Source organism: Piliocolobus tephrosceles, chromosome 18 (genome assembly GCF_002776525.5).
Source record: "Piliocolobus tephrosceles isolate RC106 chromosome 18, ASM277652v3, whole genome shotgun sequence".
NCBI classification, from domain to species: domain Eukaryota; kingdom Metazoa; phylum Chordata; class Mammalia; order Primates; family Cercopithecidae; genus Piliocolobus; species Piliocolobus tephrosceles.
The window spans coordinates 28753252-28780062 of NC_045451.1; the positions used below are offsets into that span (position 1 = coordinate 28753252).

At 40.1% G+C, this 26811-nt stretch overlaps 1 protein-coding gene across 1 annotated transcript in view; it reads right to left on the reverse strand.

Annotated features, from left to right (window-relative positions):
* DCC (DCC netrin 1 receptor) overlaps positions 1 to 26811 on the reverse strand; it is a 1259004-nt gene that overhangs the window by 120326 nt on the left and 1111867 nt on the right. The window contains exon 22 of the mRNA XM_026455168.2: positions 8928 to 8993. Within this exon, the coding sequence (XP_026310953.1) occupies positions 8928 to 8993 (66 nt within the window). The remainder of the gene's footprint in view (positions 1 to 8927; positions 8994 to 26811) is intronic.

Consider the following 26811-nt stretch of genomic DNA (forward strand, 5'->3'; position numbering starts at 1 on the left):
ATCCTGAGTTCAAGAGATTCTCTTGCCTCAGGTGCCTTTGTGTTGTATTTTCAGTATAGATGGTGTTTCACCATGTTGGACAGGCTGGTCTTGAGCTCCTGATCGCAAATTTCTATCCAACTTGGCTTCCCAAAGTGCTGGGATTACAGTAAGCCACGATGCCCAGCCTGTGGCAATCTCTTCAAATAAGAAAACAATAAAGTTTGCTGCATCGATTGACCCTTCCTTTCATGACATATTTCTCCATAGCATGGGATGTATTTGATAGCATTTTACCCATAGTAGAAATTATTTTATAATTGGAGTCAATTTTCTCAAACCCTGCCACTGCTTTATCAACGAAGTTTACATAATACTACAAATCTTTCATTGTCACTTCAAAAATGTTCACAACATCTTCCTAGGAGTAGATTTCATCTCAATGAATCACTTTATTTGCTCCTCCATAGGAAACAACTCCTCATCTGTTAAAACTTTATCATGACATTGCAGCAGTTCAGTCACTTCTTCAAGGCTCCTCTTATCACTCTGGTTCTCTTGCTATTTCGATCACAGTTACTTCCTCCACTGAAGTCGTGAGCCTCTCAAAACCATCTGTAAGGTTTGGAATCTACTTCTTCCAAACTCCTGTTAGTGTTAATATTTTGACTCTTTCCCATGAATCACAAATGTTCTTAATGGCATCTAGAGTGGTGAATCATTTCCAAAATATTTTTAATTTACTTTGCCCAGATCCATCAGAGGAAATCACACTTTATGGCAACTGGAAGACATATCTATGAAATATCTTTCTTAAATAATAAGACTTGAAAATCAGCATGACTCATTGATTCATGGGCTGAAGAATGGATGTTGTGTTAGCTGGCATGAAAACAGCATTAATCTCTTATACATTTCCATCAGACCTCTTGGGTGACTAGGAGAATTGTCAACATGCTGTAATATTTTGAAAGGAATCTTTTTTTCTAAGCAATAGGTCTCAACAGTGGGCTTAAAATGTTTAGTAAACCATGCTGTAAATAGATGTGTAGTTATCTAGACTTTGTTGTACCATTTATAGAGCACAGGCAGAGTAGATTTAGCTTAATTCTTAAGGGTCCTAGGATTTTCAGAATAGTAAATAAACATTGGTTTCAACTTAAAATCCAGCTGCACTATCCCCTGACGAGAGAGTCATCCTGTCCTTTGAAACTTTGAAGCCATCTATTGACCTCTCTCTATGAAAGTCCTAAATGGCATCTGCTTCCAATATATGGTTATTTTGCCTGCATTGAAAATCTCTTATTTAGTGCAGCTGCCTTCATCAATTATCTTAGCTAGATCTTCTGGATAACCTGCTACAGCTTCTATATCAATACTTGCTGTTGCACTTTGCACTTTTATGTTATGGAGATAGCTTCTGTTCTTAAACCTCATGAATCAACTTCTGCCAGCTTCCGACTCTTCTTCTGCAGCTTCTCACCTCCATAAATCTTCATAGAATTGAAGAGACTTAGGGCCTTGCTCTGGATAAAGCTTTGGCTGAAGGGAATGTTGTCGCTGGTTTTATCTTCTATACAAACCACAAAAACTTTCTCCATGTCAGCAATAAGGCTGTTTTGCTTTCTTATCATTCATGTGTTCACTGGAATAGCAATTTGAATTTCCTTCAAGAACTTTTCCTTGGTATTTACAACTTGGTTTGGCATAAAAGGTCTAGCTCTCAGCCTATCTTGACTTTTGATATGTCTTCATCACTAAGCCTAATCATTTCCAGCTTTTAAATTTTAAAGTGAGAGACATGGGACTCTTCCTTCCACCTGGACACTTAGAAGCCTTGTAGGGTTATTAATTGGCCTAATTTTAACAGTGTTGTGCTCAGAGAATAGAGAAGCCCCAAAAGGGGGAGAGAGACAGGGTAGTGGCTGGTTGGTGGGGCAGTTGGAACACTCAACAATGTATCAGTGAAGATCACCTTCTTATATGGGTGCAGTTTGTGGTGCCCCAAAGCAATTACAATAGTAATGTCAAAGATCACTGATCACAGATCACCATGGCAGATATAATAATAATTTAAAACTTTAAAATATTAGAAAAATTATCAAAGTGTTACATAGAGACATGAAGTGAGCACATGCTGTTGGAAAAATGTTGCCAATCATCTTGCATGATGCAGGGTTAGCACAAACCTTCAATTTGGAAAAACTGCAGTATCTGTGAAGCACAATCATGTGAAGCACAATAAAAGGAGGGATGCTTATATAAAATTACAATTATAACTAGTGCTAAAAAGAAAAGTAGACAGGTTCATGTAGAGAGTTATAACAATGAGAATATATGGCTGGTGGTGGGGGCTCATGAAAGGACTCATTATGAAAGCAACAGGCTGAAGCATGAGTTATTGCTAAGCACCAGCTCCTATACCTTTAAACGGAACTGACAGCAGGCTATGTGCCTGGAAAACAGTCAGAAAAAGGGATAATGACATAAGAGGAGGCTGGACAGAGAAACAGGACCCAGTTATACTGAGTCTTGTAGATTACATTTAATTATCCTAAATGCAATCACAGACCCTCTAACAGGTTTCAGCAAGCCAGAAAGAGACATGATTTGTTATAAGAAGACCACTCTGGCTGCTGTGTGGAGAGGGGTCAGTGGTGGAAGCATGGAGATCAGCTAAGAGGTTACTGAAGTTCTCTAAATGAAAGATGATGATAGCTTGAACTAAGACAGTGGTAATTACAATCAGGCAAAGTGGCCAGTTATGCAATATAGTTTAAAAGCAAATGAGCACAACACCGGTTGGGTATGGCGGAAGAAAGAATGAGAGAATCAAGTTCAGGCCTAAGTAGTAGTCCTCATGTCTGAGATGAGGGAAAGGGTGAAAGGAAAGGCTCAACAAGAGAGGAGCAAAAGTTCAATCTTGAATATGTCAGGGTGAAGATCTCATGATAATCATTAAAGAAACAGCCAGAACATTGACCTCTCTCTGCATTAGTGATATACATTTGGGAGTTGGCACATGGATGGAATTTCAATATATGGGAAAGGATGAGACCACCAAAATCAAGAGGTTAAAACTGAGCATGGAAGCACTGTCAAGGCTAAAACCTCTACTTTTCAAACAGAAGACAAAGTCCTGGCAAAAGGGCAGGGAGGTGCCACACCACTTCCCTGATGCTTATTTGACAATGAGACACTTTATTGATTGATTGATTGATTTTCTCAGAGCTTCTCAAGAGGACCCACGTACCCTGGAGCAACCTATAGGGTATGCTAATCTAGCTCAGTGGTTTCCAACTGGGAAGATTCCCTCTCTGCCAAGGGGAAATTTGGCAATGTCTACAGACATTTTGGATTGTTACAACATGGGGGAGAGGAAATATTACTGGCATCTAGTGTGTAAAGGCCAGAGATGCTGCTAAATATCCTGAACAGGACATGTGCCCACAACAAAGAAAAATCCAATCTTCCATGTTAATGCTGGTGAGCTTCAGAAGTACTGCTCTAGCTTAACACTTTCTACGTCCAGATGAAAATTGAGATCCAGAGTTTAAGTGACTTGCTTTTTCACACAGCTCTAAGCTCTACAAAGTCAGGTCTAGAATCTGGGGTTAGACTAGGACTTTTAAAAATCCTTTGGGATAAAGATAATGGGTGGATGATAAGTGAGCTCTCTCTTGTAATCACTGAACTAGAACCTAGGACCTCAGATTGCTCTAGTTATCTTTTCTTTTCATCTGGAAAAAGGCTGTAAAATTTTATTTCCGTATCTTTTCTTTTGCATTAAGATTTCTGCTGAGTATAGTGTTGGGTATCTTCTAATAGTTACCAACCTTATAATGATCATTTTATAGAAATGGGGAAAGAGTTTTATGTATACTTTATTTACATTGGTTAAAATGTTATTGAATTCTAAAAAAAAAAAAAAAAAAAAAAAAAAAAACAGGTTTCCAAAAATAGAGAGCAAACAGCTTCCTTTTTTCGTTTTTTCTGACAAGTTTTATAGAGCACTTAGTATGATTCTGAGTATTTAAAAATTAATAATGTTGATTTTTTTAATTAACATTGCTGTGTCAAAGTTTTAAAATTTGTCAAGTTTAACTCTGTCTTTATAGGTTGAGGTCAATAAAAAACTATTAAGAGGTTTATAGATCTTCTAATCAAACTTGTTACACTGGTTTTACAAATTATAGGTAGAGCTATAGAAATAAGGAAATTGCCATTTTATCTTCTCTAATCAGAAAGGCAGGATTATGTTGAAGTAATTTTCATAGTTCTTATCATTTATACAAATACAAACTACAAAACACATTTACAGATATTGAAGATTTTTCTGCATTAAGAATGTGGACCATAATCTAAAATTGAATGCATCATAAAAGAAAAATACTACCACATCACCACATATTAGCTTTGATTCTACCTGCCATCAGAAAATATTTTAGGAAGCCTCTTCCAGTTCTACAATTTAATTAAGGACTTCCAACTACAGGAGTAAATATGAACTATAGCTTTGTTTTTCTTTATTTGAATTCCAAGAGTGCATTTTTAAAAGAGTGGCATGCTGTAAAAGAAAGTAAATGATTAGCGAGGTCTAAATTTATTTGCAACTGGCTTGAGTATCCTGACAGTAAGCCATTATTCTATTATAGTGCTTTGAAGAATGAATCCAGCAAGTGTAGAGGGAGCTAGGAGACCTCTATAATTCTGTCACTCTAAGGGGAGATGTATGAAATTTTATTGTATACAAGGTTTAAAAACCCAGACTTTAAATGTTTTGATGTAGCCCGCTTTATAAGGGTGGGGTGCAATTGGAGTTTTATCACTCAGGGGCCTCACTTGCACATCTACTTGGAAAACATACCCCCTTCTTAAAGCTTAAGACATTAGCAAAAATTTAACTAGAAATCTGGGGTTTCCAGATGTCTTTGCTGATTTGCTTGTAATAGCCAAGGCTAAAGTCATATTATATATTTATCATCATTTGTTTGCTAGCAAAATAGAATAGGAAGCAGATAAGGTTTGGCCTCTACCATCCCTGGCTCTCTTAAGTTATCAATTCCCCTTAATCAGCCAGGCAGCCTGCAATAATTTGTTATTCCAGTAGAGAATCTATAAATATTTCAGATACGTTTTTCATCTCATTCATTTAGCATGAAATCCCTAAAACATCATTAAATGATGCAGAAAGTTGGGAAAGAGTAATGTCAATAATGCATCTAAACTGTTTCAAAGCCACTGAATGGCATTGGTCTATTTTATCCTCATGACTTACTCCTGTGAGATAATGTTTACCAGGTCAAATTTAATTTTGGTTATTTTTCTCACTAGGAATCTTAAATGGTAAAACAAAAATGAACACAATGATGTGGATTTCTCTTTCTCTTCATCTAGCATCTAACACCTTTGAAGAGGAAAGTGATTGCTGACTTATATGTTCATGTCAAATGTGGGCTCGGATTTCTTTTCGACCAAAAATTCATTTTAATTTGACTAGCAACTTCAAATAGTCAATAACAAACTTCTGAATTTGATCTGAAATTGGGACGTCCAGACTTCACAATTAAAAATACAGGAGGCCTAATTAGGTTAGAATTATTTCTAGTTGCTTATTCATGTATACCTTGAGATGTATATGCATGTTGAGATGGGAATCCCTCATATAATTTTTCTTTATCTATTACTCACAGAAATAATTCAAATGTTACTGGGCCTCCTTATATTTTTAATTGCAATATCTGGCAATTATTCCCAATATGGGAGTCCTTTTGGACATGCAGTTTAAGAGAGCACATAGTTTTGTGTCTGTGGCTTACATTTGCCCCAGCTTTAAGCCTCATAACCACTGCCTAGTAGTGGTTGAAACCTACAGGATGATTTCTCTTTCTCATTCCTCATATCAATTCCCTCTTTAATTTTCTGGCAGTATGTCTCTTCAAAAAGTACTGTCCCATACCAGTATTCCCTTGACTGGGAATGAATTTTAATATGAAAATCCTTGTAGAAATAGCATCTTAAAATTGGCTTTGTGGGATGATTCTAAAGGGGACAATGCTAATTTCCTGCATGAACTCCAAAGTTAGAAGCTCTGTATCTCAGAGTATAAAATACAACAATTATATTTCTCCTAAACAATTTCAGCAACTTCCTTTTTTTACCTTCCTTTATATCCCTGGGGATTTTCTCATCCTCTCTCATCTCCTGGGGTGTATATTTCTGCTCTATCCACCCAGGCAATTAACCCTGCTGGTGTATTGGTCCTGCAGTGGTCTGTACTTACAGTTTGTTCCCATGGCTCATTGCAAGTGACCTGCACTCGCTGAGGACTTAGTAGCATTTCTTGACTGACTGACTGAATACATATAATGTTTTTGGCATATTGTTGAAATTTAAGACAAAATTTGGAGCATGAGACTGAGCAAATGAAATTACAAAGTTGGGAGGAGGCAATTATCGTTACTTATACCCATTTTATGGAGCATGGCCTGGGGTCTGTTTTGTGCCTCAACAAGTCGCTCCTTTCACCTTCCTTCTGTGAGCCTTTTTTTTTTTTTTTCTTCCCCTTTTTTTCATGAGATAGAACCTTGCTCTGTTGCCCAGGCTGGAGTGTAGTGGTGTGATCTTGGCTCACTGCAACCTCCACCTTCTGGGTTCAAGTGATTCTCCTGCTGCCTCAGTCTCCCGAGTAGCTGGGACTACAGGTGTGTGCCACCACTCCCAGCTAATTTTTTTGTATTTTTAGTAGAGACGAGGTTTCACTGTGTTAGCCAGGTAGGTCTCAATTTCCTAACCTCATGATCTGCCCGCCTTGACCTCCCAAAGTGCTGGGATTACAGGCGTGAGCCACCACGCCCAACCCTGTGTGCTTTGTAAACTATCTGTTGGGTATGTTAGGGACTGACAGAGCAAGGCTTTAGTTAAAACAAGTGTCTGAAAGTCAAATATCTACCAGGGACAGTCATGTTATTTAAATGAAGGAAAATGAGGAGTCTAAGAGACAATAGGAAGTTGTGTGTAGCTTGGAAAGAGCATCCAGGGAAGCTTGCTATGTTCTGAATGCTCATGCCCTTCCAAAATTCTTATGTTGAAACCTAATCCCTGTTAGGGAGGCAATAAGAGGTGGAGCCTTTGGGAGATAATTTAGTCATGAGAGTGGTGGCCTCATAAATGGTATTAGTGCCCTTATTTTAGAAAAAGCCTGAGAGAGCTTGCTCACCCTTTCCAACCACCATGGGAGAACACAGCTGGAAGGCATTAACCGTGAAGCAGAAAATGAGCCCGCAGCAGACTCCCAGTCTGCTGGCACCTTGATCTTGGACTTCCTGGCCTCCAAAACTGTGAGCAATAAATTTCTGTTGTTTATAAGTTATCCCAAATTTAAGGTATTTTTTAATAGCAGCAGAAATGGACTCAAAGTTTAAACATAAGACATTCTATGTGTTTCTGGTTCGGTAAAAGGCATTAATAGCAGAGGAAGGTATTGCCAGGCAATTCAAAAAGAAGTCAAGAAGTGAAAATATATTTCTAAGCCTACCATTGGCCAGAGGAGAGATAATGCTAAGTCTTTGATGCAAGCATTTGGTGTACTCCAAATATATGTACACACACACACATATATCCTCTTGGGAAAACTGTCGCATTAGATTATCACAGCCTATGATAAGAAATAATCACTTAATTCACACCACTATTCTAATTTCACATGCAGCAAACTATTTTTAGATTGAAATTTTGATTTCCTTTCTGGATTTTTTAACAGGAGATCAAACAAATGGAAATTTATCAGTTCAGTAATGAAGTTTCTTATGAAAACCTGCTAAAATGGTTAAATAATTTTGTTATTTCATAAAATAAAATACTATATAGCAGCCAAGATAAATGAGTAAGAGGTATTTGTAAACACATGGATACATCTTCAAAACTAAGTTAAAAATAAAAGCAAGTTGTAGCAAGATACAATATCATTTCTATAAATTTGCAAAACTGTAAAACAGTATAATGTTTAGGGATACCTATACATATGTAGTAAACATCAAATTAGTTAGAGCACTTATATCAGAATGAGGAACAGTGTTAAGAAGCATGTGAGAAAATACAGACATAAAAGAGATTTCAATTCCATGCTGTATATTTCATATCTTAACCTTGCTGATGGGTATGCAAGTGTTCATCTTCACATTTTGAGTATCCGAAGGTCTTTTTAGTAAACCAAACCAAACAACAGCAATAATTTTTTAAAAACTTGTAAAATGGCCTAATAAATACATTAGTCCCCAGAAAATGTGGCCAGTATTAATCCATCCTTTTAAAGTTTGTTTCAGCAAAACTAAGGATAAGATCCTGGAATGCAGTCCCCACATCAACCTTGTCCTTCCGTGGAGTTCCAGGTATTACCTTCATCTGGTCATCCTTAAAGCCAGCAGATACTTGGGCATGCTCCATTAGGATGAGCAGAAATACATGTCTAATCTAGACAACACAAAGAAAACTTAGCCCTAAGATGCTACAGGATTTTGAAGAATTAATGTACTCTACAGGCAAAAATCCAAGTAACTTTAACATATGAAACTGAGTGGGTTTCAATTCAACCAACCTGGATATCACTTCTCTCAAATAAAATCAGATTCCTGCAAACATTTTAAATATATTGTAACATTTACAAATCTTGGTATTTAATAGCTTTGTATCATTTATAAAATGCTCTATGCTGGGCTTCCCTGACTACTTTTTTATACACTTGTCAACTCTTATTGGCATCATCTCCTGGTAGAATGTGCTAGAGGTTTTTTTTTTTTTTATATAACTTCATGTTTCTATTATCCCACTAAGACACTAAATGCAAGCTTCCTGGCACTTGCAGTTGATAGAAAATTTGCCTCAGACACTCTTGAACTAACCACTTAATTAATATAACTAATTCAATATTACCTAATTTATATACTTACCATTTAGGGTGCTTCTATCAAGCAAATTAGTATCAACTGGCCAATAACCTCCATCTCCATGACGACCTGTTCATTGGGAGAGCACGTCATAGTGTTAGTACATACCATGAAGGCACAAATGAAACAAAATGAACAGGCAAAAAGAATAAACCTTTTAACATACACAACAACAGAACAGATTTCTTTGACCTCCCCCAAGAAAGCCTGCCAATTCTCATACCCTTACACCTGTAAGAAAATGTTATTTTCCATGTGTGTGAAAAACAAGTCAGAAAAGTAAACGCTCTTAAGCTAAATTCAATGTTTCACTGATAAGTCATCCTCCATTCTTTTTATTTCTCCCAATATTCTTATTAGAGTCTTTTAGTAAAGGTGCAGCAGCAGTATCAATCTAAACACTATTCTTCTGAACTTTTTAGAACAGAAACAACTCAGGTCCTGGCTCTTAGGTCCTGCAGACACTGTCACACATCTGACAAGACTTTATGGCAAATTATTATTATCCTACAAGGGGCCAGCACATTTCATCTTATAACTGGGCTTTGGGTATTCTCTTTGATAACTGTCAAATACAGTACCTGGAAATGAAATTCCACATTGGAAGTAAGAGTGGGGGTTATGTCACAAACCATATGGTCTGACTATTCCCTACAAATACACCATGAAGGGAAGAAAGCTCCTTCAGTATAGCATTACTGGAAATTCTGCCTTCCATTAAGTATATAACAGACGTGAAAGTAGTATTTAAGAGAAATGAGCCAGGAATTCACCAGAAATAATTATACTGTCATCCAAAATTGAATTAATGCTGTTTCACCACAGATAATCTTTTTCTCTATTGATACATTCATAGCACTGAAATTATTCGATTAGATTTTGAGTTCTATAATATCTAGGTAGACTACTTATGTAAAACATTTGAGAGGTGAATCCGTAAGCAAACAAAGACCAGAGTATAGGTTATTTTCTATTTTATTTGCTTAAAACAGTTATTTCTGAAATGAGTTCCAATCAGTGAATGACATAGAGAAAGCCAACGAGGACACTCAGCTACAATAACATAGGTTGTTTTCTCACATTTATATATTTCAGTTTTCTTCATCTCTGTAACTTTCAAGTCCTGATTTTGTGACTTTATTTTGCATAACAAACACTACCCTTACTAAAGCTTTCCCAAGATTTTATCATTTCATTTGCAAAACAGCTTCCAAGAAACAACTTAGAATCCTGTTAACTGACTCTACATTCACAATTTTAAAAATTCTTTTGATGTCAAGTCAGAGCTGAAGTTAGGATGTCAAATTTCTAGCAAGCAACAAGATAAATTAATTTCTAGCAAGCAACAAGATAAATTAATTTATCTAGCAAGCAATAAGATAAATTATAATTTAGTATATTATATCTTCAGCATAAAATGGCATGTTTAATATCTGCTGGGACAATGACTGTGAGTATGTAAGGAAGTAGGAGATAGGATGGAGGCTCCTATGTGTGTGTGCAGGGGGAAGGTGGCCATGAGAGGAATAATCAAAATGAGCTGAAATTGTGAAAATTTTAATGGGCTGACAAAAATGTGGACAAGTCTAACCCTTTTACAAATACCTTGTTTATATAACTCTGATGCATTTGGGGTTTCCATGAGCAGTGGATAAGCTTTGCCCACGAGACACCGTGAGATCAATGTTGGTTGATGTGAGGTGGAAGCTCTACATAAATATTAAGATGACTTTTCTAGAAACTGAAAGGAGCTAGATTGCAAAGCAGTCAACCAAAAGAGATGCTAACAACCCCATCACTTAGGCCAGTAAAGCAATACATGTTTCCTGTTGGGAATAATCCTGTATTGGCTGGAAATTAGCTAGGTAGCATACGGAGGATTTTCCTTTTCCTCTAGTAGCCTGGCAAATGTCTTTTTAATGAAGTTTCCAATTCTCCCTGTTATTTGTGGCAGGATGCAAAGAGAAGCCAATAAGCATGTCCATATATTACATACACATATAGCTCTATGGGTACAGCACCCCTTAGATTTAGCGAGGCTATTGATTACATTGTGAATTTCAATAGGTAGAAGAAATCAGATGCCCTATGGGCCAAAGTGCTGCGTGAGATAAAGGAACTCTAGAAATGTTTCTAAATAACAAGGGGTAGCTTAAAGCTTGGACATTCTACTCACAGAATCTAGTATATTGATGTGGGTTAACTTTTTGTCCCTTATAATTAGATTGATATCACAAAAGGAAATCGTGTAACTCTCAACAAGTCCAACAGAAAGTACTTTTTAAAAAGTTCATGTCATCAACGAGCAAGTTTAGATTTATAATAATTCAGATTTCTTGCACCACTTCAGACTAAAAACCACAACACCCATTTCTGGGATATTGATGAGCCTGAGATCTCTTAATCTAAAGACAGAGACATCAAATTTTAATTTTAATTTTAATTTTGAGTGATGTTAAGTTTCCATTCCCTGAAATATGTCTTTTAATTTTCAGGAAGTCTCTCTTGGTGTGGCCAATTAATAATAATAATAATAATAATAATGAAAGATTATCCCATTGCTTTAAGGAGAGCATCACAAAATTGTCAAACAAAGAGACACTAGAGGCTAAAAAAGGAAAGGATATGGATATATGGGTGTTACTTCTTGGCATATCACAGCATTTTTAAGAGTTTGTTGCTGTAGAACAAATATTGGATGTGTTTAGTTACCTTGGTTAATTTCATAAGCACTGATTTAGAGAAAGAGAGGACTAATCAGAATTTAGAAAACAGCTGGAGTGAAAGTCAACTAATGCAAAGATATAAACTACTTCCCTATCTCAGAGGGCTTCATTTTATTAACGAAGCATAAAACTGGTAATAATTCTTTCAAAAATTTATTAAATGCCTACTATATGCAAAGCATAGTCCTAGATCCTCAGGGAAGGAGTAGTATAAAAAGATATATTAGTTACGGATCTTGCCATGACAGGGAGAGTTGGTTCATTGTAATCAGATCCTATGCAGGCCTATTTATGTTTAATATTAACCAACTGCAGATGGTTTTTAATATATTCTGACATTAAAGATTTAAGAATAACTTAATTCATTACTATAAAGTTACTACTAGGCTTAATTAAAAATGCTTTTTAATTATTAAAGTATTATTAAAATAATTATTAAAAGAACTGCATACAAATAAAAATAATATTTTATTTTCAGTCATATAACATTATATATTTTATAGTTATTTTAAAATCCTGAATTACATTTTTGCATATCATACTAAATTTTTAACAGTTTTACAAATTAAAATTCTAAATAATTAAATGGATTTATGGAAATTCAAATATAAATTTGGGGGAAATCACATAATACATTTCAGTTTTCTTCCCTCAAATAAAGTTCAATATGGCTTAAAACATTTTGGAAATGAGTAGTTTATTTTTTCCTTTTCATATGAATAATACAATTTTATACTAATAGTGATCAAAGTGTACTATATGAAGGCCGGGTGCAGTAGCTCATGCCTGTAATCCCAGAACTTTGGGAGGCCGAGGAGGGTCGATCACTTGAGGTCAGGAGATCAAGACCAGCCTGGGTGACATGGCAAAACCTCGTCTTTATTAAAAATACGAAAATTAGCCAAGCATGGTGGTGCGTGCCTGTAGTCCCAGCTACTCCGGAGGCAGAGGCAAAATTGCTTGAACCCGGGAGGTAGAGGTTGCAGTGAGCCGAGATGGCGCCACTGAACTCCAGCCTGGGCGATAAAGCAAGACGCAGGTTCAGTAAAAAACAAAACAAAACAAACAACAATAACAAAACAAAGTGCACTATATAAATATAATTCTACAGAATATAAAGAAGAATTCTGTATTGGATTACTGTGTACCCATGTTTTCTCAATAACACAAATTGAGGATGAGGGAAGAATGAGATATTAAAGAGTAATGAATTTATTTTCACTTAACAACCAGCTAATTTCATTTTTTAAAAAAAGAAAAAGAAAAAAAAGCTCTGCCAGAAAGTTTTGATAATGAAAGCAAATGATTTTCTACTTTTACCATAGATTTTGGAACCAGGAAATGGTAGCTTCAGAAACAAAAATTAAATAAATATTAAATAGGCATTGGCTGAGTTAAAATAGAGGAAGTTTGTGGCTGTTTTCAGTTATTCAAAATAGTTTTTATATATTTAATTAAAAAAAAATACTGCTTAGGCAGGTCCTAACCAGAAATTTCATGTACTTCTCCTTTCTTTGAATTTTTAAAATGTTATAAACTATAAAATCGTTTAAGGGGTTGCCTTTTACATTTTATCTAAAAGATTGGCCTTAAAAGGAATCTTTTTATCCCTTTTTGGCACATGCCATATGATTCTTTAGACAAAAGTCTTCTTGATCTCCCTGCTGCCTGTTCTCTAAATTGAAGAAAAAATTGGCAGAAGTCATATGACTTCCTTTAGGAAGTCTGTTCATTGTTATATTCCTTTGTGCTAACTGAAGAGACGTGCAAATTGTGTTCTCAATGTCCTATGAGTAAGTAAAGGTAGTTAGGATGCTTTGTAGTATTATTTTAATAATAAGTACAAATCTTAAGTTATTACTAGTATGCAATTTATTATTTATGTTCTTATCCTTACATGCCACCTAAATTATTTGTGTATTTTTATTGTGGTATATGTCTAGAATGAAATAACATGAATGTTTATGTTAAATGCTTATTTGCAGCACACGTGGGCAGATTGAGAATCTTTTCCATAATAAAAAATTTTCAGCACTGAACAAAGATTAATTCAATTGGGATTTCAGTCCTAGAGTCTAGGTTTTCTGTGTGATTGTTTATAAGTTCAGAGAAGAGAGAGTGGAAAATTAATCTGCAGAAAACATGCAGAAAAGTGGATGTGATAGTTCTAATCGTTTGTTTAATCCATCTTCCCTGAATGGGCATAAGAGAGGGTCATCCAGGACGATATTCATACAATCAATCCCTAGAGAAAAACATATGGCCCATAATCTAAATCAAATGGACAGATTGGCCATCTAACAAATGTTCAATGTATATCTTCCAAGGATGCAGAGCACTGAGATATCTTCTTGATCTTAAAATTTGTTCTCTGAAAATTCTAATGATAATGATAGAAATTGCATTGATTTTCTGTCTTGTGTACCAGCAGATAAAGAATATCCATCAATATTACTTGAATACAGTTTTACTGTTCATCCAACACACAGATCATATTGAGATATATTTAAAGTAGGTGATTTGTCAGAGACTGAAATGTTTTTCTAAAAGATCGGTTTACCAGGCAGTTGATAACAATGCTGATTTTAAATAAAGGCATCAGGCATTAAAAACCAGAAAGCAAAATCATAACCAATACGTAAGATATTTCAAATATTTTAATAGAAAAGAAGTAATGAGCTCTCTTCACCTTTTCCTAAGGTTCAACACAGTGTTTTCAAATCAACGTGAAAGAAAGTTCACTGACTGAAAGAAAATAGATTGTTACTGCTATGGCTGCCACATATTGAACCCTGGTGCTCAGCAAATCCTTGCTGCTTTCCCTTCTTCAAAACCTTTGCTTTTATTTTTCACCTGTGGAAAGTCTAAGGGCAATAATCTGCAGGATACAAATGCATTTGGTAAACTACTCTGAGCCAGACAAAGGGCAAGAAAACCAAATATGCCATTACCCATATTTCTCTTAATTATAAGTGTAGTATTTTTGCAATTCCAATTTCTGTATTTAGGCCATAAAATATGAACAGGTTAGACTCTTCCTGAGAAGTAAATTCATTTTTTTTAAATCCTTAGAAATCAAATTCAAAACTAAGGTAATTTCACACACAAATAAAATGAAATTGAGTGAGCATAGAGTTATTACAAAAAATATGAGGGTACAAAACAGAAACTGCAGGCATCCTAAACAAATTTAAACAAATTTATTTCTTATCATAATTTCTGTTCTTGGTTTACATCTTAGCCTGATAATGGGTTTTGACTGTCTGAGGTATACATGTTGTCTCTTGCAGAGTTTGGCAAATAATAGGTGAAAAAATTTGTCTGTGTAATCTTCTAAAGTAAAAAAAAAAAAAATGTTTACAAATATTGCATTATTTTTTGCAAGCACCAAAGTAAAGGCAGTACACTTTGCCAGGCCAACAAGTAAAAGCAGTATACTTTGCCAGGCCAACCCATATGTATGTATTTCTTCTTTTGTAGAAGAACACTGGTTTCTCCTATGAATTCTACTACTTCTCATTCTTACATTCTTGATGTCTCATAAGGGAGAGTGGAAAAAACTGAAAAGGCAAATATTAGGGAACCAAAGGAGCTGGACAGATCAAGATCTTTTTGTTTGGACAAACGGAGGCAAGATGACGCAGTTCCGGGTTCTTCACCGTCAACTTTCCCGCGCCCAGGAAAGACACCCCTCAACTGGGCAGGCACAACCCGACCTCCCACGGAGAACTGGAACCCGCCTAGCCACGCCTACCACCCCGCCCCCAACCCGCCTATGTCCCGCCCACTGCCCTCCCACTCCCAGGGCCCAGGACATAAAAGCCCTTCCCTGCGGCGCCTGGTGTGAACTTCCTCGGCCCCTCCTGGTACGTGGGACCCAGAAACCTCGTCGGGGACTGGTGAACCTCGCCCCTCCCTCACATTGGCTTGTAAATAAAGGTTTTTTTGCCTTGCCTACTTGCCTTTTCTCTGGCATTTGCTCTGGGGTCGCATTAAAGCAAATCAGCTGGTGCCAAAACCCAGGAGGAGACCCCTCCTCAGGGCCCCCCAAGGTCCGAGGAGCCTCCTCCTTCCATGCCCCAGACAGACCAGGACCTGGACATCGCTTTCCCCACCTCCAAGTCTCCTAGGGGTGAGTACCTTCTTCCTCCCTCTCATATCCCTTGGCCAGAAGTTCTGTGCAGGCCCAAGGCTTTTTTTTCCGGTCACCTGGTGACCCAGGGAAGTTCCCAAAGACAAAGACGTCTGCCCAAAGGAACTCCATTCCATTCCATGGGAGACCTGTCCAGGACGGAGACGTCTGCCTGGAGGTAATCTCCGTTCCGTTCCATGGGAGACCCGTCCAGGACGGAGACGTCCGCCTGGAGGTAATCTCCATTCTGGCTCCAGGAGCCTCTCACCGGTCTCTGGTGGCTCCAAAGGATGCTTTGTAGCCAGGTAGAGTTTGGTTTCCATTTCCGCCTATTGGTGAGAGGAAGGCAATGGGAAACCCCCAATCCAAAATACCTAGAGACTCCCCTTTAGGGTGTCTTCTAAAAAACCTCAAAACTTTGCAATTAGAACAAGATCTCAGGCGAAAGCAACTAGTGTTCCTCTCCACTGTGGCGTGGCCACAATATAATTTAGACAATCAGTCTCAATGGCCGCCTGAGGGCATTCTAGACCGTAACATTTTGACCGACCTCAATAGTTTTTGTCAACGCTTAAGCAGGTGGTCCGAAATTAATTATATACAAGGATTTTGGGCCTTGCGTTCTCGTCTGGACCTGTGTGGCCGGTGTTCCTTGGCTCAAGTCATATTGGCTAGGGACACAGGCCTAACAGGGTCCAAAAAAGAGGAGTCATCTTTCCTGTCTGAGTTGCCCGAAGACCTTACTTCCCCTCTTTCCCTTCCACTCCTGCCATATACTCCACCTTCCCTTCCCGCTTCGGCCCCACCTCCTCTTTCAGCTCCAACTCCCCCTCCCTCTCTCGCTGTTGTCCCACCTCCCTCCTCAGCCTCTCCCACCATTGTTGAGGCTACACTTCCCTCCGACCCCTCGGCACTTCTGCCTGGTCATCTTAGTTCACCTATCTCTGCCCATACCTGCTCTAAAGATTGCCTAACTGCCCCCGCTCCAACTCCTACCATATCCAACCCCCCTGCAGTCTTAGCACCCTTGCGTGAGGTGGCCGGAGCAGAGGGCGTAGTTAGAGTTCATGTTCCCTTCTCACTAGCAGATCTTTCAAAGATTGAAAAATGCTTAGATTTTTCTGCCAACCCTATAATTTATACCAAAGAATTTAGATACCTTTGCCAGGCCTACGATTTAACCTGGCATGATCTCGTTATTCTTACCTCTACTCTAAACCCTGAGGAGCAGGAGCGCATCCTAGTGGCCGCCAGGCAGCATGCCAACCAATTACACTTAACAGACCCTGCCTTCCCACTAGGGGAACAAGGAGTCCCCTGTATAGACCCAGACTGGAACTATCAAGTAGCCCAGCCAGGCCGCTAAAGACGAGATATGATGACTCAATGTCTTCTGGCTGGTATGCAGGCGGCCTCAAATAAGGTAGTAAATTTTAATAAACTAAAAGAAATTATTCAAGGTCCAGATGAGAATTTTTTTTTAAACAGGCTAACTGAGCCACATTTTTAAACAGGCTAACTGAGGCTTTAATTCAATACACTTGGTTAGACCCAGCTTCCCCAGCCGGGGCAACTATTCTAGCATCATATTTTATTTCACAATCTGCCTCGGATATTTGGAAAAAACTCCAAAAGGCAGAGGAAGGACCTCAAACTCCTATTCAAGACCTAGTCAAGTCAGGCTTCAAGGTCTATAATTCAAGGGAGGAAACGGCTGAGGCCCAACGACAGGCCCGCCTAAAGCAGAAGGTACAGCTCCAGACTCAAGCCTTAGTTGCTGCTTTGCAGTCTAGCCATAACCCAAAACTGGAGAGCAAAACCCCCGGAGGCTCAAAGACAATAAAAGGGGCTTGCTATAAATGCGGTAACCCAGGGCATTGGGCTAATAGATGTCCCCAGAGTCCCCAACTGCCTGAGCCAATGCGGCTGTGCTACAAGTGTGGAGTAGCTGGACAATGGGCTAAAAAGTGTCCTAACCCTCGTCTGCCAACAACTCCTTGTCCAGCATGCCATGAAGAAGGGCACTGGAAGTCTGACTGCCTCACCCTGAGAACGGGCATGGCACCTCAACGTGATGTCCCTTCTCAGGACCCTGGGAGCTCCTTCCAGCTCTTACATCTGGATGACGACTGAAGGTGCCGGGACTCAGGGACCCCGATCACCCTCGCCGAGCTGCGGGTAACTCTCCTGGTAGCAGGTAAGACAATTTTTTAATCGACAGCGGGGCTACCTACTCTGTTTTGCCATCTTTCGAAGGGCCTAGCCTTCCCTCCAATATTTTTGTTGTAGGAGTCAATGGCTCCCCGTCCAGCCCTCGAAAAACCCCACCCCTTGATTGCTGCCTGGCCAACAACTATTTTGCACACTCATTCCTCATTATCCCCTCATGCCCCACTCCCCAACTGGGCCGAGATGTTTTAAGTCAACTGAAAGCCTGTATCTCCATCCCTACTAGCGCCCCCCACCCTACCTGCCATCAGCTTCTAGTATTGACTAACTCAAATGACTCCAACAAACCTACTAACCCTTTCCCCGATTTCCCCATTCCTATCGACCCCCAAGTGTGGGACACCTCCACTCCTGTCATGGCGGACCATCATCCACCAATACTTATAAAACTTAAGAAACCATCTCAGTTTCCAACCCGCCTACAGTTCTCTCTCTCTCCACAGCACTTATGAGGACTAGAACCAATCATTACTAGGTTACTCAGCCAACATATCCTCATCCCCATTCATTCTCCCTGTAACACCCCAATCCTACCTGTAAAGAAGGCAGATGGAACTTTTCGGTTAGTGCAGGATCTTCGTCTTATCAACGAAGCTCTTTGTCCCACTCATCCGGTAGTTCCCAACCCCTATACCCTTCTTTCTTTCATTCCACCTAATACGACACACTTTACTGTACTGGATCTAAAAGATGCATTTTTCACTATTCCCCTGCACCCAGATTGTCAGTTTCTTTTTGCTTTTACATGGGAAGACCCAGACACCCATACCTACACACAACTGACATGGACAGTGCTTCCCCAAGGGTTCCGAGACAGCCCCCATTTCTTTGGGCAGGCCCTAGCAAAAGACTTAGCCTCCTGTCCTCTTACCAATAGTAAAATTCTCCAATATGTAGATGACCTTTTATTCTGTAGTCCCATGGGATAGGACTTTTAGACACTGCGATCCTCCTTAATCATCTAGGATCCAAAGGTTACCGAATATCCAAACACAAAGCTCAACTCGCACAACAATGTGTCATATATTTAGGTATTGAGATCACTCCTACGACGTGCTCACTTACTACAGACCGCTTAACTCTAATACAAAATCTTTCTCCCCCTTAAGACGCTAAGGAAATTCAATCCTTCCTAGGCCTAGTAGGATTTTTCAGACACTGGATTCCTAATTTCGGAATCTTGGCTAAGCCTCTATATGCAGCTGTCAAGGAGACTCCCCAAGGACCTCTGTCTAACACAAAGTTAATCTATAAACATTTCACTCACCTGAAAAACTGCCTTCTCTCACATCCTACTCTCTCACTCCCAGACTTCCAATGCCCCTTCCAGCTTTTCACAGATGAAAGACAAAAAGTTGCAGTGGGTCTTTTAGCCCAATCTATAGGCACCACCTACCACCCCGTGGCATATCTATCTAAACAATTAGACCCCACCGTACAAGGGTGGCAGCCCTGTCTTTGGGCCCTAGCAGCAGCAGCCTGTCTAACCCAAGAAGCAAAGAAACTCATTAGGGGTGGTAACCTAACAGTCTTCTCTACTCACCGCCTTCAAGATCTTATTGCCCACAGAAGTATTAGCCATCTAAACCCGTCCAGACTCCAACTCTTTCACCTCCTATTCAGAGAGGACTCCACCATTGCCCTAGGAGTCTGTTCCTCTCTGAATCCAGCAACCCTACTTCCTGACCTTCTCAAGCAACCTAGTACTGAACACTCCTGTCCAGAACTTTGAGGCCCAACCACCTAGTCACTTACATTTACATGACCAGCCATTGGAAGGCTCACAGTTAACCCTATTTGTAGATGGCAGTTCTTTTATAAATTCTCTAGGAAACAGACAGGCAGGATACGTGGTAGTTACATCTTCTGCTGTCCTAGAAGCTAAGCCTTTACCACAAGGAACAACATCACAGCAGGCAGAACTTATCGCACTAACTAGGGCTCTCCTCCTATCCAGAGGAAAAATGGTAAACATATATACACAGACTCCAAGTATGCCTTCTTGATTGCACACACTCACTCTGTCATCTGGAAAGAGAGAGGGTTCCTAACCACCAGTGGTACCCCTATAGTCAACAAAAAACAGATACTCAAAATGCTAGATGCTTTATCAGTGCCTTCCAGAGCAGCCATCATACACTGTAAAGGTCATCAGACTCCATCTAACTCGGTGGCGGCTGGCAATAACTTTGCCGACACCACTGCCAAGTTGGCAGCCGGATTCTCCACTCCCACGCTTCCCTCTATTTGTTTTCTCTCTCCTCAATATACCCCTACTTATACCCAAGAGGAAAAGACCAAACTGTTACAAGATTCAACAGCCAAACTAGCGCAGACAATTGGATTTACCTCAATAATAAATTAGTTATTCCTGAAACTCAACTCCACACCATTCTAAAAGACATACATAATTCCCTACACATAGGACCCAAAGCTTTATATAACCTCCTAAGCCCCCTCATTCACTGCCCCACACTCATGAAACACCTAATCATAATCAACTGACAGTGTTCCACATGCCTCAAGTCAAACCCTCGAGGCACATTGCGCAACCCCCATCCGAGCCATCAACTCAAAGGGCACCAACCAGGCAAAGATTGGCAAATTGACTTTACCCACATGCCAAGGCATAAAAAATTCAAATATCTCGTAACCCTCGTTGATACTTTTTCAGGATGGATAGAAGCCTATCCTACTACAGGAGAAACTGCCAATATAGTTGCCTCCATACTCACTGAACACATTATTCCTAGGTTTGGCCTCCCGCTCACTCTTCAGTCTGACAACGGCCCAGCATTCATTTCCAAGGTAGTCCAACAGGTGGCAGCCCTCCTACACATCACCTGGAAACTCCACATCCCTTATAGACCTCAGTCTTCTGGTAAAGTAGAGAAGGCCAACGGGCTCATTAAGCAGCAACTCACCAAACTCTCCCTCAGGACTCGACAATCGTGGGTAACTCTCCTTCCCCTGGCCCTAACCCAGCTGCGAGCAGCCCCACGGAGTCCAACAGGCCTCAGTCCATTTAAATTAGTTTACGGCTGGCCCCTCACCCTCCAGCAGTTACCCACCCTTTCTTCCCCGCTGGCAACTTATCTCCCATACCTCACCCTCTTGAGACAACTCCAGAGACAACATGCAGAACTAGCACACCCCTCTCCAACAGACACCTATAGCCCACATCTCTCTCTCAGCCCAGGAGACCACATATACTTAAAAGATATCCAAGCCAAAGATCTTCAGCCTAGGTGGAAAGGCCCCTATACTGTCCTCCTATCCACATACACAGCAGCCAAACTTCTAGGACACGCGCACTGGGTCCATATATCACAATTAAAAAAGGCCCCCACAGAAGACAATCAGTGGACATTTACTAGACTTATCCCTACCCATCTCAAATTCACCAAACTCTCCCAACCACCACATGTTCCCTGACTCCTTGTGCTTATCCCAATTTCTCGCCATACTCTATATAAATATAACAGAATTCCAATATCTTACCCCAGATCCCTACTTGCCTCCAGATAATAGCCCATCACAGTGGTTCTCCCACTTACCTTTATAGAACATCTTCAGTGACAAAGTGTATCCTGTGATTACACTGAAGATGAAGTACTATTTCATACTTATATTACTATCTTTTTCTTGCATTTCAATCTCTATTACTAACCCAACTTTCATATGGAGATTCTCTATAGTTGAAACTTGGTCACACAAAAATAAACAGCACTCACAGCTACAAGGCACTGCTGACTGCCCCCCTTCAGGCTGCCAACCCCATCTTACTATAAATTTCACCCTATCGTGTTGCAGTGCGGCCACAGCTAAGGCTCTCTGCTTCCTGCACGATCAGACACATTACAATTGTAAGACTTACTGGAAACAAAAGAACCTAGGATGTCCTTATATTTATTGTAAGATCCATTATGCAACCTTGAGACAGAAGAAACCCACTGCTCTCTTCACCATTGCTAATCAACGAACCCCCCTTCAATACCAATTAAATATCAAAGACCCATGGGACCCCCGATGGGCAGACGGAGTCAAAGGTGGACTCTACACAGGCTACACAATTCTTAGTTCATATTCCATGGCTACTCTACTGATAAAAAGAACGCTTGTCCAGCAAAAATCCCTTCCTCAAAACATACACGCCCTACAGAATTTAACCTTAGCCATACAAGCACAAGAACAGGCCTTACAAGATCAATTACACTCCTCCAATAAGGACCCCTTCTCATGGTTAAAACTAGTCCGTCAAGGGTTAAACCTAACACAGGCAGCCAACCTAACAAATCTCTCCCACTGTTTCCTCTGTGCGGCCCTTGAAAGAGCCCCTTTAGTGGCAGTCCCCTTACCTACTGCTTTCAAGGCTACAACTAACTCCATAGGCACCTCCCAAAAACTGTTCTTACCCCAAGTCCCACTATACCAAAGCCCAGAAAGTCCAATCCTTCCTTTCTGCTACTCTACCCAAAACACCTCCTGGTGTAACTATACCCAGCCACCCGCTAAGACCCAGACGGCTCCCATCGGAGGTTATTTCTGGTGCAACAAAACCCTCTTCAAGGTCCTTAATCACACATTCATTGGTCAATCCCTTTGTGTCACAGTGTCCCTAGTACCTAGTTTAACCTTATATAGCAAAGCAGAAGTATCTGAACTCGTCATACAATTTAACCCTCCTCCTAATGATCTCAAAAAACGGGCTGTCTTCCTTCCCCTAGTCATTGGAGTCTCCCTGGCCACCTCCTTAGTGGCGTCAGGGCTTGGAACTGGGGCACTTGCCCACTCGGTACAGTCTACCCAATCTCTAGCAGCTCAAATCTGAGAGGCCATAGAGGCTTCAGCTGAAAGCCTGGCCTCTCTGCAGTGTCAAATTACCTCAGTGGCCCAGGTAGCAGCACAAAATAGGCGAGCATTAGATTTACTTACTGCCGAAAAAGGAGGAACATGTCTCTTCTTAGGAGAAGAATGCTGCTATTACGTAAACGAGTCAGGCCTAGTAGACACTAACATCCAAACCCTAAACAGGATTAAAGCAGAATTAAAATCCTACAATACCCCCTTCACCCCCGGACCACCGGTATGGCTGCTGCCCGTAATACAGCAGATGCTCCCGTTCCTAATTCCCATACTAATCCTCTGTTTTGTCTTATGTCTCACTCCTGTTTTAATCAAATTTCTCCGAGCCAAAGTTCAAGAGATCACGCGCGTCACCTTCAACCAGATGCTTCTTCATCCGTACGTCCAAATACCAACCATAGACCCCAACCTCAACGACGTCCCTTAACAGCAGGAAGTAGCCAGACAGACCACGGTGCCCCTTATCACTATTATCAATAAAAGGTTGGACTGTTTGGACAAATGGAGGCAAGATGGCACAGTTCCGGGTTCTTCACCGTCAACTTTCCTGTGCCCGGGAAAGACACCGGTCAACTGCGCAGGCGCAACCCAACCTCCGACGGAGAAGAACTGGAACCCGCCTAGCCATGCCTACCGCCCCACCCCCGACCCGCCTATGTCCCGCCCACTGCCCTCCCACTCCCGGGCCCAGGACATAAAAGCCACTCCCGGCGGGCGCGTGGTGCGAACTTCCTCAGCCCCTCCTAGTACGCGGGACCCAGGAACCTCGTCCGAGAATGCCAGAGCGCACTTCCTCGGCCCCTCTTTGTCTGTGGGACCCAGGAATCTCGTCCGAGAACGCCGGAGCGAACTTCCTTGGCCCCTCCTCATATGTGGGACTGAGGAACCTCCTCCGAGAATGCTGGAGCGACTTCGTCGGCCTCCACCGCCGGAGACCGGTGAACCTCACCCCTCCCTCACATTGGCTTGTAAATAAAGTTTTTTTTTGCCTTGCCTACTTGCCTTTTCCCTGGCATTTGCTCTGGGGGTCGCATTAAAGCAAATCACTTTTGATAACAGGAAAGTAGTTAACCTCCTTCTTAAAGATTTCAGGTCAGAAAAGATGATAAGTTCTGACCTCCACGATAATAACTACATTTAGTCTCTCTCCCTTACCTGGCTGCTGATGAAGACTTGTCAGCTGCTCCTGATCACCCATGTCACCACCTTCTAAACAGCTGAAGCCCAATATGTTTATTAGGTATTATAATTATTATTCATGCACGTTAGGAAGGAAACATCTGAATAACAATTGAATTCTTAATAGAATAAAATATAAAGATGGCTTAATAATATTAGTAGTATGGTGGTAGACAGTGGTCTCTGAAGTCCTTCCTCTCATTGGAATCTCCTTTTATGCACATTTGCCTCTAGTATATCTGAAATAACAGTCAGCTAGGCATCTAAGAAACCACTTTTATATGCAGCTTAGTCTTTATTAAAATCTGAAAAGCATTCTGTTCCCCAAAATATGCGCACTGTCTTGGATGACTGGATATTTCCAAGAGCTAGTTCATTTGCTAGGTTACAACATGAAGAATGAGACAATCTTTTTTGGCTTATAAAAGAGCATCCGTTCTCAAAGACCACAGAATGATCCATAAAAGTGCCCCCCATCTGCGTGATTCACAAGCTTATCCCAAAGGCAGGTGTGACATACATTTGTGCCTGAGCAAATTTGCCAAGCATCCCAGGAAGAAGAGGCAGAAAAGGATGAGAGAGCTCTCTTCTCCAAGTGACTACAGGTCTGGAAGTTGCAGCTGCAGTCTGAAAATACTAGAACATGAGCATCCTGCTGGTGCCCTGCTAGTCTGTGTAGATAATGACACTGTTGGAGCACAGTGTTTCATCATTCATGTCTCCAGCCATGCTTCATGCATCCACTCAACAAATGCATTAAGTAGATCCACAGTGCTAAGCATTAGGAATATAAAATGACTATTGCAGAAGTTTGTAAGTCAGTGAGATGGAAAATGTTAGGTGAATAATTATAACCATATGGTAATTTCCAAAAATTCAAAAAAAAAAAAAAAAAAAAACAAACAAACAAATAGGTGATCCAGTGGAAAAACAGGATGATTATCTACTTACACCTAGCAAAAAGCTTCACAGAGGAGGTGGCATTTGATGTGAGAATTCTTTTTGCACATACCAAAGTAAAAGCAGTATACTTTACCAGGCCAACTAGTGGGGAAAATATGTGTGTGTATATCTATATCTATATCTATATCTATATCTATATCTATATATAATATACATATATATTTTAAGAAGCCCATTGGCTACTCCTATGAATTTTACCAAAGTAAAAGCAGTATACTTTGCCAGGCCAACCAGCGGAGGAAAATATGCATGTATATATAAATATAAATATATATTATATATAATAAATATGTATCATAAAATATATATTATAAACTTATATTATAAATATGTAAATACACAGACATATACATATATATTTTAAGAAACACATTGGTTACTCCTATGAATTCTACTACTTCTCATTCTCACATTCTTGATGTCTCACAAGGGAGAGTGGACAAAAACTGAAAAGGCAAAAATTAGGGAACCAAAAGAGCTGGACAGATCAAGATCTGTCTTGATTTATTAGTTAGAGAACCGTGAGGTGGATGAGCTTAGAGAAAAAAAGGCAGAGGTACAATAATAAAACTCCCTAAATACTCTGCAAAAGGTTCTAGAATTTATCTTATAGAGGATAGGGATCCACTGAAGATATTTTAAGCAGAACACTGACTAATTACACATGTATTTTAGAAAGATTATTCTGGATGAGTGTGGAACTAAATAGATCAGAATAAACTGTTGCAATAAATATGACAATAATATTAATTATGCATCTCTGAGGTAGACATTATTAACCTCATTTTATAGCTGAGAAAACTGTAGCTCAGAAAGATGAATAAATTCGGGGTTTCATTTGAAGTAGCTGAGACTGTATGACTCTGATGATGATGATTTTAGCATTATCAGTGAATTAATAAGTAAAAGAAGGAATGGGGGGCTGGGAGCAGTGGCTCATTCTTATAATCCCCGCACTTTGGGAGGCCGAGGCTGTCAGATCACCTGAGGTCAGGAGTTCGAGACCAACCTGGCCAACATGGTGAAACCCCACCTCTACTAAAAATACAAAATTTAGCCGGGCATAGTGGGGCAGGCACCTGTAATCCCATCTACTCAGGAGGCTGAGGCAGAAGAATCGCTCAAACCCAGGAGGCGGAGGTTGCAGTGAGCCAAGATCATGCCACTGTACTCCAGCCCAGGTGATAGAATGAGACTCTGTCTCAAAACAGGAGAAATGGGGAAAATGGATGGTGGACAGAAATTAGAGCACTTCAAAGGGTTGGTCTTGGGGTATAAGGGTGAGAGTTTAGGTGTGTGTGACTTGAGATGTTGGCTCTTTTCTCAATTGAACATACAGAACAAAACAAGGCTTTGGCAGGGAATGAAAAATAGTTTCTTTGTAACCATGCAGAGTACTGGAAAAAGTGAAGGTGCCACCTCAGAAAACATATAACAGAAGTGGCCAAAAAAAAAAAAAAAAAAGCCAAGAAAATTATTTGAAGATGACTGCTACTGAGGCCCCATTCCTACTCCCATCCCATCATCCTTTTCTCTCCCTATCCCACAGTCACACCCCTCCAAGCAGGAAATGATCAATATCAGCAACCAAGAGTGGATGGATTTCCAGGACTCGGGATACAAGGGAGCAGGCAGGTCTTCACTGGCCGGCTTAGACAATAGCTACTTGATATGTTGAAAAGTAGGAAAGCTCCATAACTACTACATTTAAAGAGTGGAGAGAAATAGCAAAAGCCTCTTCACCAACACAGGTCTCTGCCATAGTGTACTACTCTGCAAAGGTAGGCATGAG